The 17809-nt window shown below is 52.3% G+C and overlaps 1 protein-coding gene across 5 annotated transcripts in view; it reads left to right on the forward strand.

The window, feature by feature from the left end:
* Positions 1-17809, forward strand: part of Clec16a (C-type lectin domain containing 16A) — a 176648-nt gene that overhangs the window by 20821 nt on the left and 138018 nt on the right. For all 5 annotated transcript variants that reach the window (XM_046445555.2, XM_046445565.2, XM_046445581.2 and 2 more), the window contains exons 4-9: positions 1250-1398; positions 4469-4574; positions 6209-6332; positions 9230-9404; positions 10630-10683; positions 14032-14145. In XM_046445555.2, coding sequence (XP_046301511.1) covers positions 1250-1398; positions 4469-4574; positions 6209-6332; positions 9230-9404; positions 10630-10683; positions 14032-14145 — 722 coding nt within the window. The remainder of the gene's footprint in view (positions 1-1249; positions 1399-4468; positions 4575-6208; positions 6333-9229; positions 9405-10629; positions 10684-14031; positions 14146-17809) is intronic.

Genomic DNA, 17809 nt, shown 5'->3' on the forward strand with positions numbered 1-17809 from the left:
GGCAGGCAAGATCTGGACCCAAGCAGCAGGGATCCTCGTGCACATCTGGACCCAGCGCCTCTTGAGCAGACTGCCCAAGGAGCCCGTTACCCACCCATCCCCGGGGACCCTCGCCCACAGGTCCGGCTGGGTGCCGCCTCTGCGGTCCCCGCCAGCTCTAGGGCATGCTGTGCGGTCGGTCTGGGCACTGGCCTTTCAGGAGCCGGGCTCTGAGCCGTGTCACTGTGCTGCCTCGCCTGTCCCAGCAGGTGCCCGTCACATCCTGCCTTTGACCTCTGTAGGGAACAGGGGAGACGGAACGGGCTCTTGCATTAGCAGCCCTGCTCTGCAGGTGGCTGGCGAGGGCTGGAGAGGAGCTTGTCCACCAGGGGCCTCACGCTGAGGCCTCACGCTGCACGCTGCAGCTGCTGGTGGTCTGTAGACCTCGTTTTGTTTTAAGAACTGGTTGATGTCATGGCCACCACTTCAGGACCCAGAGGTGCAGCTTCCAGCCAGTTTCCGGTTTCCCTTCCTCAGGTGAAAGCCCTCACCATGCTGGGCCGGTTGGCCCCAGGCCCTCAGTGCCCAGTTTTCGCGCCAGTCCCTGTTACTGTGGCCATGACGGGCTGCAGCATCATGAGCTTGACCCCTTCTCCGGGACTTTCTGTCTCTGTGTCCTCAGGCAAGGCGCCCAACCTTCCTGAGCTCCTTTCTCATCTGCAGACCCGAGGCCGAGCCTGGCTCTGCAGCAGCTGTGACCCTGAGTCACAGTGGGAAGCACTGAGCCGTGGCGCCTCGGGTCCAGCAGGCTGTGGCCTTGTGAAATGGCACTGCTGTGAGGAGGGAAGGCCCTATGTGGCAGTCCTGTGTGGCATCCAGGGATGACGATGTGACTTTCGATGGCAAAACAGGGCAGCTTTTTATAGAAGGCAGAGCCGTTCCCCTCACTCGTGGGTATTAGTGAAAGAGCCCACGCACCGCCTGCCCTTCCCGCCGCGCCAGGTCGGCCTTGGCCAGCAGGGAAAGCAGGCGCTGAGGGGCCTTTCTTCTTGGTGTGAAGGAGGGACAGGCTCCCCCCGGCGTCGCCTTTCCCCTTGCTAGTGTGTGCGCAGCCAGGGTTTCTTGGCGAGTTGACAGTCACCCCGTCATCGTGGGTGACCCAGCAACCCGGGGCCTACTGAGCGCGGGGGCTGCCGTGGCCCCACACGTGCCGGCACCCTGCCTGCCCTTCCCACTGGAGGTCACCTGTCCCGCTGTTGTCTCCCTCCAGATTACCTGCTGTCCAACAACTATGTGAATTCCATCATCGTCCACAAGTTCGACTTTTCTGACGAGGAGATCATGGCATATTATATATCGTTCCTGAAAACACTTTCGCTCAAGCTCAACAACCACACTGTCCACTTCTTTTACAATGAGGTGAGTGTTTGCCAGGGGCACCTGGGTCTAGAGCTGACCACGTCACAGCTTGGGTCACCATCAGTGACTGTCACGGCAACACCCTTTAACTTTGGCACACCTTAAAGGTTGCTTTTAATTCAACAAATTACTTTTTCACTTTAAATGTAAAATTCAGCCTGTGCTGAGAGCTCTATTGTACTTGGCAGAGTTGTCCAGTAGTGACACCCTGTAGGAGAGACCTGAGCGCTCGGTCAGGCAGGCCTGCTTTATCCACTTCCTTGCTCTGTGACATCAGGGAAGTTCCAGTCCCACCTTGAGCCTCGATTTCCTCATCTGAGAAATCGGTGTGAAAATATTTGCCTTGGCTTTTCAGGGATTGAATTCAATGAGACGGTTTTTAAAAAAATGTTTTCTAGTTGTCAGTGGGTCTTTGTTTATTTATATGCGATGCTGAGAATTGAACCCTGTGCCTCACACATGCCAGGCAAGTGCTGTGCCACTGAGCCATGACAGAGAGGATATTGTAAAGTGCTGAGGATGTACTATGGACAGTGCTCTTCTCTGCAAGCTAACGCCCCTGATTCCTTGGGAGAATCAACAACTGAAATAGATAAATTGCTGTTGCTTTCACTATTAAAAGGAACTTGAGGGGCTGGGGCTGTGGCTCAGTGGTAGAGTGCTCGCCTGGCATGCACGAGGCACTGGATTTGATCCTCAGCACCACATAAATGTAAAATAAAGACATGGTGTCCACCTAAAACTTAAGAATGAATATTAAAAAAAAAAAAGGATCTTGACCAATAAGGTCAATTTATCCCATATACTAAAAGGTACAAACACCGGCTGTGCTAGGTCCGCTTCATCCTGACTCTCCCACTTCATCAAGGGCCCAGGCTTTTCCATCTTCCTTCTCTACTGACTGTTCAGCTGGCGTCTGTTCTCTGGTTCTATTCCTCATGGTCACAGGATGGCTGCAGCAGCTCTAAACATCACATATTTACATGCTACTGCTGAAATTTCTGATGAATCACTTCCCTTCTTGTGTCCCTTTTTTACTTCCAAAAACAACTTTCTCAGAAATCTCCCACCAGACTTTCCTTCCTGTCTCATTGATCAGAATTGCATCACATTTCTCCCACAGTGTGTCCGGAGTTTGGAGTTGGCCTGGCAGAAGTACTTTGGCACAGTTTCCCAGGAGGCTAAAGTCACCTGAAACCTGGATCAGGGTGGAGGATCTGTATTCCCATGGGTGGCCAGCTTGGTCTCCCTTTGTATGGCCCTCTTCACAGCCTGCTCAAGTGCCCTTGTCTCAGCAGCCGCTTCCCTCAGAGGCTGCCCCAGAACCAAGGCAAATGGGGTGTGGCACGACCTGCTGCGGACGTCCCACGTACCATTCTGCCCTGTTCCTGGTCACGCAGGGCAGCCTGGCTCAGTGAGCGAAGGGGCACGAGCTCGTGGTCCAGGGGTGAGGCTGTCTGGGGCCAACTCAAAGGCTGCTGCCAGCCGCACACTGTGTGCAGTGTCCGATTGGTGACCACGTCTGCTCCCAGCCTGTGTTGGGATCACGCTGTAGTCCACATGTATCTTCTGTATTTGGACAAATTCTGTCTAGCTGTCTCATCTGGTGTGGCAACGGTAGCCTGAACCTTGACTTTAGTTGTTCAGTGGTGGGGAGGAGCTGGTCTCAAAGGGAAGAAATACTAGTTGTCAACCACAGAACACTGGCAGTTTGAAGATTAACATCATGGGGCCCAGTACCTAGCACATAGTAGGTGCTCAGTAAACACATCCAGCAAACAGGTGGACAATGTTAGCATTCTCCCAAATGTTCTCCCTGGTGCGAGAAAAGCCCCCTGTGAGGTTGGGACAGAGTGCGGGCTGGATTCTACCCCTGCTCAGATGCAGCTGGGCCTCTGCACACTGGGCTGGGAGGGCAAAACACTTGGATTCTGGGGTCAGAGTGGTGCTTCTGAGAGAGCACCCTTCTGGTCGCCACAGGGGTGGCCGGAGCCTCTCTCTGAGGTGGGCTTGATTTCCTCTTTAACGTGAGCCTGTGGAGTAGTTGTCACTTGGGAGCTGCATGCTTGACTTCTGGTCCTCACCAGAACACTGGTGCCTTGAGCCCTCCACAGCCCACCTGGCAGGGCTGGTCTTGGAGGCTCCCACTCCCCCGGCCCACCCCAGGCTTCTCCTGTGCTGCTCTGCATGCCCTCAGAGCCAGAGGGGTGCTGTGTGGGGGGCACATGGGCCTCCGGAGGAGCACTCTACTGTGTGCCTGGTCCAGAGCCCACTTCACTTTTTCTTAGTCTTGGGGCAGTCAGTGGGTTTCTGGGGTACTCCACTGTTTGATCTGGTCCTTTTTTCCCCCCATTTGGTGGTGCTGGGGATGGAACCCAGGGCCTCACGCAGTGCCGGGAGGGCTCTCGCAGTGGGGTACCTCCCTAGCCGCTCATTTTCCCTTTTTTTTTTTTTAAGAGAGAGTGAGAGAGGAGAGAGAGAGAGAGAGAGAATTTTAATATTTATTCTTTAGTTATAGGCGGACACAACACCTTTGTTTGTATGTGGTGCTGAGGATTGAACCCGGGCCGCACGCATGCCAGGCGAGCACGCTACCACTTGAGCCACATCCCCAGCCCCTCATTTTCCCTTTTTAACAGCAGAAGACACCTGGGTTCTTCAGCTTCCAGAGAAAAGTAGAGATTCCGAACTGAGTAAAACTTTACCTTTTAAATAAGCTGGAGTACATCCGAGGGAATCTGCCCTGGTCTTGAGTGCTTGCTGGGTGTCAGTTGCTGGGCTTGAGTCTTACCTGACGGGAAATGTCTCACTGAATCCTGGTGAGCAGGAGGTGGGTCTTGTCCTGCTAAGAAGCGACGGGATGGTGCTGGACCTGAGTTCTGTTTCTGCCAAGTCCTCACCTCCCTGTCCTTCCCCGTTCCACACTCCCCTGGGACTGCACTCCTGACCTGAGGTTCACAGTGGCAACTTTCCCCCCTTTATCCCACTTTCTGATGGGTTTCAGAAAGCTCGTGTGGGGCAGGCCTGTCTCATCATGGTCTGTGACTCTTTGGTACTTGTTTTGTTCTAGCATACCAATGACTTTGCCCTGTACACAGAAGCCATCAAGTTTTTCAATCATCCCGAAAGCATGGTTCGAATTGCTGTGAGGACCATCACCCTGAATGTCTACAAAGGTGAGTTCCCTGCGGGCTCTGCCTCGGCTGGTTCTAACAGGCAGCAAGAGCTTGCTCCCTCTGGTCTGTGCATCCAGCCCTTGCAGAGAAACCAGGGAGCTGCCCTGGTGGGACCCTCAGCTCAGCCTTGGGACCACTGTCTTCCCTGCATGTTTGGGTCTTGCTGGGTCCTGCTACCTAGAGTAGAGTGTCCCAAGGAGGCATCTGTGGGATTCAGAGTGGCCATGTTACAACTAGATAAAGCAAAGCTGTCTCTCAAGTGTTAGGTTTAAGAGTCTGTGTTTCATCTTATTGGGTATATTTCCGTACAGCTGGAAGGCAGGCTGACTTTAAAAAATGTGTAAAAGCACTTAGCAGCACGAACAGCAGGGGGCGATACCGTCTTTCTGTTCCCTGTGGAAAGCCCTGTGCTGCCAGACCCCTTCTTCCCGGACCAGCTTAACCCTGCACATTGCCTGCAGGAGCAGCCCTCCAGGGCCCTGCCCGCACCGGCAAGGCTGCCCCAGCTGCCCAGCTGCCCCAGCGCACCGAAGCTGGCTGGCCCCGTCTGTACCAAGGCAGCGCCTTGGGAGTTTCCTGCCTAATGCAGGTTCCTTCCCTTGTAGGCCCCACCATGGAGCTGGGGCTCCGCTTTCTTTGGGATTTCAGGGCTCTGGCCTTTGTGAGTCAGGCTGTTATTACTTGAGATGACCTGGGATTGGGGTGGGGGCTTCTCAGGGGCTCATGCCTGCCCACTTCTGGGATTACATTACATTTGAGAGCCCAGTCTAGTCCATGCAGAATCACAAACTGAGGGCCTGAGGGCTGAGACCAGTCCCCAGACATGTTTTAATTGGCTTAGATGGTTTTAAAAAGCATTGACAGTATCTAAAAATTGGGAAATCTTATGGAACAATCTGGGTTTCTGACTTGAAGATGTAGATTTGGCTATCTGGGCCCACAGTCCTGCAGGACAGGGGTCAGCTGGTGCTGAGAAGCAGCTGCCTGTTTTGGGTTGAAGCCTGGACTCCTCAGTTAACACGCCAGGTGGCCGCCTTTGCCCCCTGGGCCACGGCCAACCTGGCAGCCTCTGGGTTTGCGGCCCTGGCCCCCGCGGTGGTTGGTTTGCCGCCTGCTGCTGCCATTTTTCCTGGCGGTCTTCTGACCCTTCTCTTCTGGTTCAGATGCTCCTGCCCCACCTCATCTCCCCGAGAGCTGTCTCACCTTCCCAGTTCTAACCTTGTTAACTGTTGTCTGTTTCTGCCTTTCCTTCCATGACGATGCCTGTTCCTTATGCCAGTGTCATGTAAGTCGCTAACCTCTGGTTTTCCTCTTTCTTAACTTACCCTGACGTGGGAGTGAGGAGCCTTGCTTGAGAAGGGCGTCATTCTCTTGGGGTCAGCACAGGCCACTGCTCATGGTGGGCGCCCCAGTGCACGGACGCTGGCTGGCCCCGTGTGTACCTTTATTAAGCCTAGCATAAGAACGGCCTCGACGAGGACAGTTTTATGAATAAGATGAACATTTTCATGTATTTCCAGGAAAGACGATTTCAGATGATAGCAGAGGGCTTTTGCATGGTGGTTTTTGGTTGTTTTTTATCTCCCCAAGTCACTTTTGGTGGTCTGACTCTGACTCTCTGGTGAATTCCTCAGTGGACAACCAGGCCATGCTGCACTACATCAGGGACAAGACTGCCGTCCCCTACTTCTCCAACCTGGTCTGGTTCATCGGGAGCCACGTGATCGAGCTCGACACCTGCGTGCAGACTGATGAGGAGTAAGTGGCCCCTGGGTGTTTGGTGGGTGGGCAGAGTGTGAGGGGGACTCCGGGAGAACAGCTCTTCCTATGGTGTGGGCAGAGCGTGGGCTTGCGGATTGGAAACGGCTCTCCCCGCTGTTTAAAACAGTGGAGAGTTGGAAATGGCTCACCTGCCTCCCAGAGCCGGTACAGGAGGGTGCCAGTGCACCTGTCGGTGGTGCTGGTTAGGAGATTAGGGTGACCTGTCAGCTGAGGAGTGAATGACGAGATGGGGTCTGCCAGAGGCGGGGCAGTGTTGGCAGTGAAGTGAACCCAGTGCTGAGGCGCCACGAAACGCGAACCTCAGAAAATGGTGCGAAGTGGGGGAAGCCGACCCGGCCGTGCGCCCTGTGATTTCATCTATATAAAGTGCCCAGAATCGGCAGAGCCAGAGGCAGGGAGGAGATGAGAGGCTTCCTGGGCCGTGGGTGCAGGAGGAGGGGGCGTCGGGGGAGTGGGAAGCCACTGCTAATGAGCACGCGCAGGGCTTTTCTCCAGTCGACCTGACGGTGGCCCAACAGCTCTGGACACACTAACGACCCTGAGGCTGGGACGTAGCCCGGGGAGCGCACCTGCCAGCACGAGGCCCGGCTTCCATCCCCCGCACAAAAGAAAGGAGGGAGGAAGGAAAATGTTTAAAAACCATTCAATTACAGACTCTAAGTGGGTGAGTCTTATTATGTATGAATTACATCTCAACAAGTGTTTATAAAGTAATTGAAGAGGGTGATCTTGTCTCCAGAGGGGTGACTAGGAGTCCCACAGTGAGATTCCTCTCCCTTTGTGAGGGGCGTCCTTGCCTCGTAAGGTGTTTAGCAGCATCCGTGGCCTTACCCACAGAAGCCAATAGCATCTGGTCTTTTGCGGCTGTGACAGCAAAAATGTCTCCAGAGGTCACCAAATGTCCCCTTGAAGGCAAAATCACCCACACTGCAAAACATTGCCACAGAACGCCAGCTTTCCCTGGGTCTACTAGAGGTCCTGATGTAAGAGGGACCCAGGAAGGAGCTCTTATGGGGAGAGGAGCTGGGTAGATAAGATATGAGATCTGCTATGGAAAAAGAAGCGAGCACAGGTGGCTGCAGATCTGACTGAGCATTTGAGAAAACACGCTCCTTTGTGGGTCTGAACAGGCACCGATACGAGGCACCACCAGGCACTTGTTGCCAGAAAGACACCCTGGTCCAGGGAGGGAAGTGACTAGAGCCCTCCCTCTTTGGCTGCGCAGTGACATCTACAAGTCAGCAGCAGTGACCCACACCTGCTGTTGAGGGAGGGGGCGGGGCACAGTGTTGTCACAACAGGAGTTGACAGATTATGTGTAAAAAGACTCAATTACAGAGTTTATGAAAGTATGGGAGGAACTGTCTACAGAAGCAACCAGAGGTTAAAAACTGCCTCTCAGAGCCAGGAGGTGGGAACAGGGCTGGGCCAGGGGCCACTGCTTTTCATCGTCAGCTGAGCAGCATCTCTTCTTTGAGTTTTAAACCTGTCTATGTCACTTTGATATTTTAACCATTAAGTAGTGTATTTTAACCATTTAATGAGGTGCAATAAATCGCAACTAAAGAAAAAGGCATTGCGTGTGAACACTGTGGTCTCGGCGTGGTAGGTTCCCAGGTGCTTGTTAGGCTCCAAGGCTTTGCAACATGCATTTGCTGTAGATGTTTACTGAAGATCTTATTAAAATCTCTTCCAGCTGCCAGCAAGAATCGATCACTAGGGCGGGCATGGGGGAGCACGCCTATAATCCCAGTGGCTTGAGAGGCTGAGGTAGGAGGATTTCGAGTTCAAAGCCAGCTTCAGTAACTTAGAAAGGTGCTGAGCAACTCAGTGAGACCCTGTCTCTAAGCAGAATAATAATATAATAATAATAATAATAATAATAATAATAGGGCCAGGAATGTGGCTTAGTGGTTGAGTGCCCCTGAGTTCAATCGCTGGTACCAAAAAGGAAACAATCACTAGAAATTATGTAAAGAAGCAAAATTGGTCCTTCTGGTCCTCATTTTCTCAAAGTGTGTCATGCTGGACTGGCACATGTGCAGCCCCTGCCTCTGAGGTTGGTCATAGGAAGAGGCGAGAATGTGCCAGACGACTGTGGAGCCACAGTCCCTACGTGTCTGTCGGTGGTGGATGGTTGGTGGTGGCATTGTAGGGACCGTTATTTCCTTTTGCCTTTTATCTTCTTTTTAAATCTCCTGGGTTCTGAGTGTCGCCGGTTCCATCAGCAGCGCCTGGCTCTGGCTGTGCTGCTTGTGGCCGTGTGGCCGGGGTGGTGGGCACATGCACCGGGTGCTTTGGGTGGTCTCTGGAGTGTGCCTGACTCCACCCAGGAGACCCAGGCAGCCCGCCTGTTGCCAACTGCAGGGACACACAGACTTTCAGGCCAGGCCCGGGGATGCCTGTTGTGTCCTTGCTCTGTCCCACAGATGGTCAGGACCCTGGGGCAGATGTGGCTGCTGAGTAAGGGCCGGCTTTTCCCTTCAGAGGCCTCTGCAGCGTTTTAATTGTGAGGATTTAGGGCTCCATCAACTCTGCTGATCTGGGGAGCCGGGATCTTGCCGATCGACTAGTGGCTGCTCCCGTGCAGTGGCTTGCTAAGAGCTTCGCTAACTGGGTTTTGCTTCATTTGTCCCAATTATTTGGGGTTGCAGTTGTGGGTCGACTTGTTCCAAGGCCCTCATGGGGAGGGCCTCAGGAGTCCCCTAAAATGGGAGCAGTGGACTTGTCCATTTTCCTTTGTGTCTGTCCTCTGTGGGGTCAGGATGGGTGTCTCTTGAGATCAGTGGGCCTCAGTGTAAGTCCAGGGTGCTCATGTCAGGCCCGCGGCCCCAGCTTGGCCTGCAGACTGAGGTGGTGGTCTCTCTCGGCAGGCACAGGAACCGGGGCAAGCTGAGCGACCTGGTGGCCGAGCACCTGGACCACCTGCACTATCTCAATGACATACTGATCATCAACTGTGAGTTCCTCAATGACGTGCTCAGCGACCACCTGCTCAACAGGCTCTTCCTGCCCCTGTATGTGTCCTCCCTGGAGAGCCCCGACAAGGTGGGTCTGCGCCTGGCCACCGCCCAGCAGGCTGTAGCTGGGCTGCCCAAGAGGCCAAGGTTCACTCCTGAGGAAAAGGCCGTCTAGAGCTTGCTGGTTTTCCCAAAGAGAGCTGTCAGTTGAGTGAGGAAAAGCCCGATCACCGACATGAGAGGACACAGGAGACCCCTAGGATTCAGGCTTAGGTCTCTGTACCTCCTTCCCTGGGTCTTCTCACCCCAGCAACTTTTCCTGGTAGTTCCCAGAACTGATGGGTCTGCAGAGGATGCAGGACAGGCAGGGGTGGAGGACCATCCATAGTTCCGAGTCCTCTGTGGGGACAGAGGTGGCCAGTGGCAAGTCCTCTGCGCCCTCCCCCTGTGGGGGTTCTGGCTCAGAGGGGCTGAGGCGGGACTAGGCATCTGCATGTGTGACCTGTTCCCAACTGATTCTGAGCAGCTGCTTCTGGGACTCTCAGAAATGCTGATCCCGGGAGGGCCTGGGCCATCTCTCCAGAGTTGGGGGGAGAAAGGAGAGGCCTCAGCAGGAGAGCCCTTGTCGTCTGGCGGGGGGCCTCTGCAGGTGTGTCTCCAGGTCATTTCCTCTTGGGAGATGGAGCATGGGGGTTCTTGCCTCAAATAAGTTAATACGGTAGGAGAAAGTCGTGGCCTAACGAGCTCCAGCAGAGGCGGCTCCCGAGGCAGCAGCAGACCCTGGGAACTGGAGGGTTCAGTGCCGGGGTCAAGTTTCTGCTCTTCCCTTTCCTAACCCCGGGACCTTGACAAGTCAATTAATTTCCCAGCCCACTTTTTTTTTTTTTTTTTTGGTTTTAAAGTGGAAACTCTGAAGATCTCTCCCCTGCAGAGCTGGTGTGGGATGGGGCCCCAACCCTCCCCCTTCGTATTCTGAAGACCCTTTCCCAGGGAGAGAGCGGGCCTGGGGCCTCACCACGGGAGCCACAGGCCCCACCCGGGAAAGGAGCAGCCCTGGGAGCTTCAGGGACAAGCTCCCCTGGGTCAGCTGCTGCTCTGGGTTAGGGGTCTCTGAAGTCACAAGCTGGTCTTGCAGACGGCGCTGAGTGCAGTCAGGCTGTGCCTGTCACCAGGAGAGGGCAGCCTCCGGGACAGGAGGAAGTCGGGGGCCAGGCACCTCAGGTTCAAACCGATGGCTTTTCACATCATGTATTTTCTGTGGCTCCTTTTGTGACCCTGACCCCCTTCTCCCTCTTTCCCCTGACTTTCACTAGGGAGGAGAACGACCGAAAATCAGCCTGCCTGTGTCTCTCTATCTCCTGTCACAGGTATGTCTGCCCATTCTCTAGTGTCCCTGGCAGGTCTAGGTCTGTGCACTCTGCTGCCTGTTAGGAGGTCCCCAGGCTGCATCGCCATCTTTCTGTGCTCCATCTTGAAATAAAATCAGAAGACATGGAGAGGGTGTTCTATTTCCAGATACTGGGTAGAGGTGACTTGTGTGTTTTTTATGCAGGAGATGGAAATTTAAAGAGAAAGGAAAACTAAATCAAACCTGGCACTCATGCTTGGTTTTCACATGGGGACACAGGTTTCCCAGCAACGGAGGAGCGCTCTTGATACCCTGGAAGTGTGCCTTGTGTGGCTCTTATTCACAGTATATATATACATTTTTTAATATTTATTTTTTAGGTGTAGATGGACACAACACAATGTCTTTATTTTTATGTGGTGCTGAGGATTGAACCCAGGTCCCGCCGGTGTGAGGCGAGCACTCTACCGCTGAGCCCAATCCCAACCCCACAGTATTTTGAAATAAGCCCGGAACCGCTGGACCATGGTGTGCATCCCGTAGCACCTTTACTTAACAATTTCCTGTCATGAGGCTGTTTTTAAAGGGTTTTCTTGTGGTTCTAGTTCCCACATTACCTTCTGCAAGGTGTCCTACAACGGCCTCAGCTCCCGGACTCGGTCTTGAGCCCATCTGTCTGCCTCCCTCCGTCAGCAACTGTGCTTCCTCCTCGTAATTATGTAATGTTTACAAGAAGGGAAAACTCCATGGTGACCCAGTTACATAACTTTAAAAATATTTTTATTACTAGCAGCGCAGACTTGCAGGCCATCCATTAGACCGTCAGCAGTCAAACGTTTGACCAGAGCTCTGTTCCCACTTCCTCAGTGGTACAGATATTTCTTGGCTACGATGAGAGTCTGTTCTTCTAATGGATCCCTGTCATTTGGAGTTCGGGGAGGCTGGATCTCACTGACCAGAGAAGGAAGACTCAGGCTGCGGGCCGAGGGAGATCCGGATGTGGCCTGACCACTGTTTGTGTCCCGAGTCTTGCTCTGAGGCTCTGTTTGCTCAGAGCCCTGCTCGGCCGACTGCTGAATGCCCTCCTGTGCCACGGAGCTCAGGACAACCCAGCCTCTCCTTTTCCTGCCTCCTCATTAGAAACCTGCCAGCACGTCTTGCTGAGATTCTGGGAGTCTGGCAGGACCCGAGCGGGCCAGTTGTTCAGCCACTATGGATCTGTGGGTGGTGCCTGGGGACCCTTGAGCTGTTGAGCGGTGTGTGGGAGGGCCTCAGCTGAGGGGCCTGAGGCCAACCCACGCTGGGCCTCCAGTGGGGACAGTCTCCTTCTCCTGTCTTCTTAGTGAAGCACCAGTGGTGCAGGTACCTAATTATTTTTTTCAATGTCTTGCAGAAAGCATAGCTTATAATTCAGGGTTCCTCAAATTTAGATCCCTTTAAAAGATCTTTTTTAAAGATCAAAAAATCTCAAGTCATTCCTCCCCCTGTATTTTCATTTAACTTAATTATAATGTGATTTAAATGTGTGAAAACTTACCTACATCACTACAAGATCAGTGCATTCTTACAAATCATTTCACAAGCACAGTTACAAAATTCACGTTGATGGTATGACGTTAGGGTGACAGATGATGTCTTCCCCCTGAGATCAAACTGCCTCACACAGTGAAGAGTGAGAGCGCAGCGTGGACAACCCGCCTAGCTTTTTCAGTCTGGCCTGTGCACACTTCCTGGGACCCTGCAGTGACTCCGCATCCCCAGTTCAAAGCTGGGAAAATGAGCACCACATGCTCCCTTAGGTAGGGGTCCTTAGAAGGTGCTCATTGAATGCTTAGGACTGAATAAAAGAAGGAATAAGGTCATATTCATACAAGGTACGTAATAGATAATTGTAAACAAAACTCAATGATGGGTTTTGTTTTGTGGTCAAGTAATATGTGGCAGTAATCTGGCTGTAATGAAGGTGAGAACAATCGCCAGTATTACAAACGTTTTGAGTGCCTGCCACAGCCCTGGATGTGGCCTAGATCATTTGGTCATACTGTAGTCTGTATAATAACGAAGATCTCCCTGATATTTTAAAAGACTGTGATATTTAGCTCTTCTGCCTGTACCTTTTAATTTATTTATTTGAATAATATATTCTCCCTATTGAAATGATATAAAAGATGACGTGAGGAAAGTGTCCCTCCTACCCATGTCCTGTGGGCACCCAGTTTTACTCCTCAGGGGCAGTCAAGGTTAGATTATACGTTCTTAAGATTAAAAAGGTGAAAGCCAAGTTTTCTCTCTTTTTTGTAAGTTTACACTCCTGGTTCCAATCCCCAGAGACAACCTCAGTACAGGGTTTCATTATTTCCTTCCAGAGAGTCTCTGCCAGGAGTTTTTAACCAGGGATGACCCCCCCCCCCCCCACCCCAGGGGTATCTGGAAAGGTCTGGAGATTGTTGTTGTTGTTGTTGGGACTGAGGGGAGGGTGTGCTATTGGCATCTAGAGAGTGGAGGTTAGGACTGCTACTAAACACCCTACAATGCACAGGATGCCCCACAACAAAGAAGACCCGTAGTGTCCAGAGTGCCAAGATTGAGAAACCCTGTCCTATGCATGCATAAATGAGTAGATACAAATGTGCATACACACTCTCCTCATGCACACACAGTAGATTCCCCACACTGTGCTCCACCTTGTTGCTGCCTTTGCATTTTTAAGCAAGATCGCAGGCGTGCCTAGTCCAGCTTTGCAAGGTAGTTTGAATACCCTGATTCCTAAAGCTGTTCCTCTGACCACTGGGGAGCAGGGTGGAGAGCAGGACCGTCTCGACTCAGAGCTGCTGCTTTGCATCCTGGCAGGTGCGGCTTGCCTCTGGCTCCTGTGGCTTCTCTTTCCTAGCCCCACACCTGTAGACCTGCTGTAGCAGCCAGCATGCTGAAACCACCACAGGGCTTGGCGCACATTCCAGTGATGGAATCTCCACTTCTTTGCCAAGTCCTGGTTGAGACAAAACTCGCTGGCCCTCGCTGAAGTGTTGGGACGGAGCCTTCTAGTCTTAGTATAATTGAATTTGACCCCAGCTTGCCTGTGGAGCGGAAGGAGTGCGCTGGTTTGGCTGCTCCTCCCCACATTGCTCCGCTTGGCTGGATTTGGCTTCAGCCAGCTCTGAGGGATGGTCTTGCTTCAATGTCTTCCTTCAGAGGAAGAGCAGCTGGCCAGGTAGGCAGCAGTCTGAAGGCAGGCCAACCCAGCGGAGGGTACCTGGGAAGAGGGCACCTTTGGACTCACGTAGCCCAGCCTATTGTTCCTGGTCAGACAGGGAGGGGTTGGAAGACTGCACTCCTAACGCAAGTCCCTTCTCGCCCTTTCTACCAGGTCTTCCTGATCATACATCACGCACCGCTGGTGAACTCCTTAGCTGAGGTCATTCTGAATGGCGAGCTGTCTGAGGTGTATGCCAAGACTGAGCAGGACGTTCAGAGGAATTCTGTGAGTTGCTGGCTTTGGGACTGTCTTTTGACCTTGATAAAAGCCATTGCATGTTTTGTTAATCCACGTTTCTCTAAAATCAGAAACCAACATTTTGCTTACACAGCAATGATGATGCATAAGCTGATCTGTGATTCAAGAATCTAATCAGTCTTGAAATGCTTACCCAGGAAATTCTGGCTCAGGTATTTATGGTGGATTGATTGATCATGTGTTATTGAACAGGGATCGTACACTCTGGGCCTGAGATTGTGTATCTGTGAGGCACTGTTATTGGGGCAGGATGAGATGAGAGAATGCCCTGTCCGAGGCACAAAGACCCACAGAGGTGAGGCAGTGAGAGTCGAGGAATGGCAACGGCGCCGCGTGCGGGCTTGGCGAGTGCTGGGTGCGTGCAGGCTGAGCATGTCACCTCTCTGTGCGGCTGCTCTCCACCCCTGGTGCAGTTGTTCTTCAGGAATGGGGACACATCTCATGTTTCCGAACAAGCTGAAAATCTGCCTTTTTATGTAAAGTCTCCCAAGTTTTAAGTTATCAACAGTGTGTAGACTAAGAAGAGCATGCTTGTGGTCTGCAGGAGCCTTGGAGTTGTACTGTGTATGCTGCCAAAGCCAGTGTACCCGATGGTCGGGGTTGTGATGACTTCTGAGTCTTCCACTTGCCCTTGGTGTTTCTTTTTCTGTCATCCCTCTTACCGCCTGCTTGAATGGCCTAAGGTGCAGCTGCCTCTTCCCACCTGCCCTGTGCTCTACCTCCGTGCCTTGGCCCTCACCAGACCCACACCTGGAAGGCCCTTTCCCCTGATTTCTGCTCATCAGAGCTTTCACCCCTCTCAGCTCGCGGCAGGCTTCGTGTCTGTTGTCATGTCGCTGCAGCATGGGCTCAGTGTAAGTGCTGGGATGAGCACAGATTGTTTCATAAAAAGCCTGTTTCCTGAGAACTCTCTCTGCAGCCAGGTGCTCAGGCAAGAGACGTAGGCTAAAGGGCTGGGCCGGCCTGGGGTTAGTACCTGTGTTGTCATACCTGGACGAATGGGTGGAACGTGATCCTGCACAGGAAGAGTCATTGCTGCAGGGAGTACAGTTACAGGAGGCCCCTGCCCTTCTGGGTTTCCTGCTGTGCAGTGGTCTGGCCAGGCCATTTTACTGTTCAGGGGAGCATTAGGGCCTCTGAAAATGTTCCCAGGAACTTTCCTTCCTTGGCGGCGGTGGTAGTGGTATAGCCAAATTGGGGCCTTTTTGTGGCCTGTCCTATTCTGGCTTGATTCATTCAACAAATGCTTATTAAGTCCTTTCTTTGGGCTGTCATGCTGTTTCTGGAGGATATACCAAAGCATAAATGGTTTCTGTCACATTGGAGCTTTACAATCCAGTAGGAGAGACAGATATGGGTCAAATATGTAAATAAATGTACTCTCGAGTTTGTAAGTGCTCTGAGGGGAAGAAGTATTGGTAAGAGGGTGGCAGGGCAAGTGCTGAGCAGAAAAGACTCCTGTAGAGGTCTGTCTCCGACATCCCATGGTGTTCAGGGAGCTGGAGGCCCTTCCCTGCAACTCCCTAAACCAGCTTCACTAAACCAGTGCAAGCCACAGGAGGCTGAGTCGGCAGAATCGCTGGGTCATCCAGTCAGAGCGAGCAGTACCCGCCAGCCGGGTGACCTGCGCAAGTACTTTCACTCCACTTAGACGACAGGGAGAGCCAGCCCCAGAGCTGTTGGTGAGGGTGAAGACGTGTTCCAGATCTGTCCAGTGCCCAGCAGGTTGCAGCGTGGCCCTTGTACATTCCCAAACCTGGTTTGATCTTCACAGCGTTTAAAAGAAAAAGTTATGAATTACTGATATTAAAATTTATGAAGTTTCACATTGGAGTACAGATTTCTGGAGCCTCTTGAGATTCGGAAGATCTGGTCTCCGTTACGCATGTGTTTTTTGCAGGAAGCTTCATGGAGTTGCCCCCCGACCCCCGTCTGATGAGACATGTGTTTGCCGTTAAGTTTGCCTTGTCCCCACCCAGCCTGCTGCTAATTGACACTTCATTTACATTGTAACAATTCAAGCCGCATCTGGTCCCTCTGGACTTTGTTGTGGCATGTGATTTCCAGGCCCCGCGAAGCTGCCCAGGGTTCCTCACAGACTGTTGGCGTTGCAGTGTGGCTCAGACTTGGTGTCGCAAGGATGCGTTCACAGACCTCTGGGGTCTGGAGGTCATAGAGGGCTTTAAATCATGGCAGGAACACTTAACATGAGGTCTATCGACAACGCTCTGGGTGCAGACTGTGTTGTTGCTGCAGGCCAGTGCTGTGCAAGGCTCCGGGACCGTTCACCTTGGGGTGCGGTGCGCTTTGCATGTGCTGCAGAGACTTGGTCCCACTGAATAATGCCTGCTGCCCGCTCCCTCCCCAGGCCCTTCACCCACGCCTCGTTCTGCTCTCGGCTTCTGTGAGTTGGGCGGTGTCAGGTGCCTCGTGTAAGAGGAGTCCCAGTGTGTGTCCTTCTGTGTCTGGCCTGTTTCACTTAGTGTGTCCTCAAGGCCCATCCAAGTGTCACCTGTGGCAGAAACTCCTTTTTGATTTTTTTCTCCTTAAGGCTGGTATTGCATCATCTGTGATACCTATCTTCTTTACCCACTCGTCAATGGACATGCAGGTTTTTCAGTGGAGTTTTTTACTAAGATGATTGTAGATTTGCATGCAGTCTTCAGAAACTGTTCCTCAGCTTCCTCCAGTGGTGACATCTTGGGGAACTCGAGTAGGGTAGCCAAGCAGGATATTGATGTGACATTCTGGGTTTGCAGTGGAGGCAGAGGCCCATGCGGGTTTCTGGTGACTGCTCAGCCTGGGACACCTGCTCAGGTGCGTCCTCCCGTCAGAGGGAGTGTGGGAGACCTGCCCTTGTGTTGGCCTCTTCTTGGAGTGGACGTCCCGTCTCTGGTGTGACAGATCACTTTTGGGACACAACTGCTGGTTGGGATGGATGTCTGAACTGAAAATGAGGCTTTCGAGTGTGGAAGGAATTGCCAGCCAAAGTGAAAGTGCAGGCTTTCTCCTTCCGGTTACTGCCTTTCCCCAGGTGCGAGTCAAAGCTGGTTGTATTCTGATGACTGCAGCTGAAATTGGGGAAGAGCATGCATCAGGCGAATCCCCCGTTGACTTGCTTGACAGTGGTCCTGTGCCACTCACCTCCTTCCCTGTGAGCTCTCGAGAAGAGTCTCCTATTGTTTCCTGCCTGACTCGGATGTGGTTTGATCAAACTTGTTTTAGTTTCTTGGTCTTTTTTAACCTACTTTCTCCTTCCCGTAATTTGCAGATAAGTTACTGGTATTGCTTCATTTTTACCAGCAGACCTCTCACAGAACCAAACCAAAATTGGAGAGAGAGAGAAGCAGGGGGAGCAGAGTTATTCAGAAGGACTGTAATTCAGGGTTAAGTTTAAAACCCATCAGCATGGTTAGATAGATGTCTGATTGAAATTCATCTGTGCATTAAAATCATATGATTCCTGCTAGGGGATTGCCTGGTTGAGCAGAGAGCGAACACGAATTCTGAAGCTGACATCTCAGTCTTGTTGCAAAAAGAACATAAATTAAAATTTGGCACATACCTCGTTACCTCTAAGTGCGTTTTGTTTTGCTTTTGCACTTTTGTGTGTGTGTGTGTGTGTGTGTGT

Source organism: Marmota monax, unplaced genomic scaffold (assembly GCF_021218885.2).
Source record: "Marmota monax isolate L192 unplaced genomic scaffold, Marmota_monax_Labrador192_F-V1.1 WCK01_AAM20220418_F8-fsc00035, whole genome shotgun sequence".
Lineage (NCBI taxonomy): Eukaryota > Metazoa > Chordata > Mammalia > Rodentia > Sciuridae > Marmota > Marmota monax.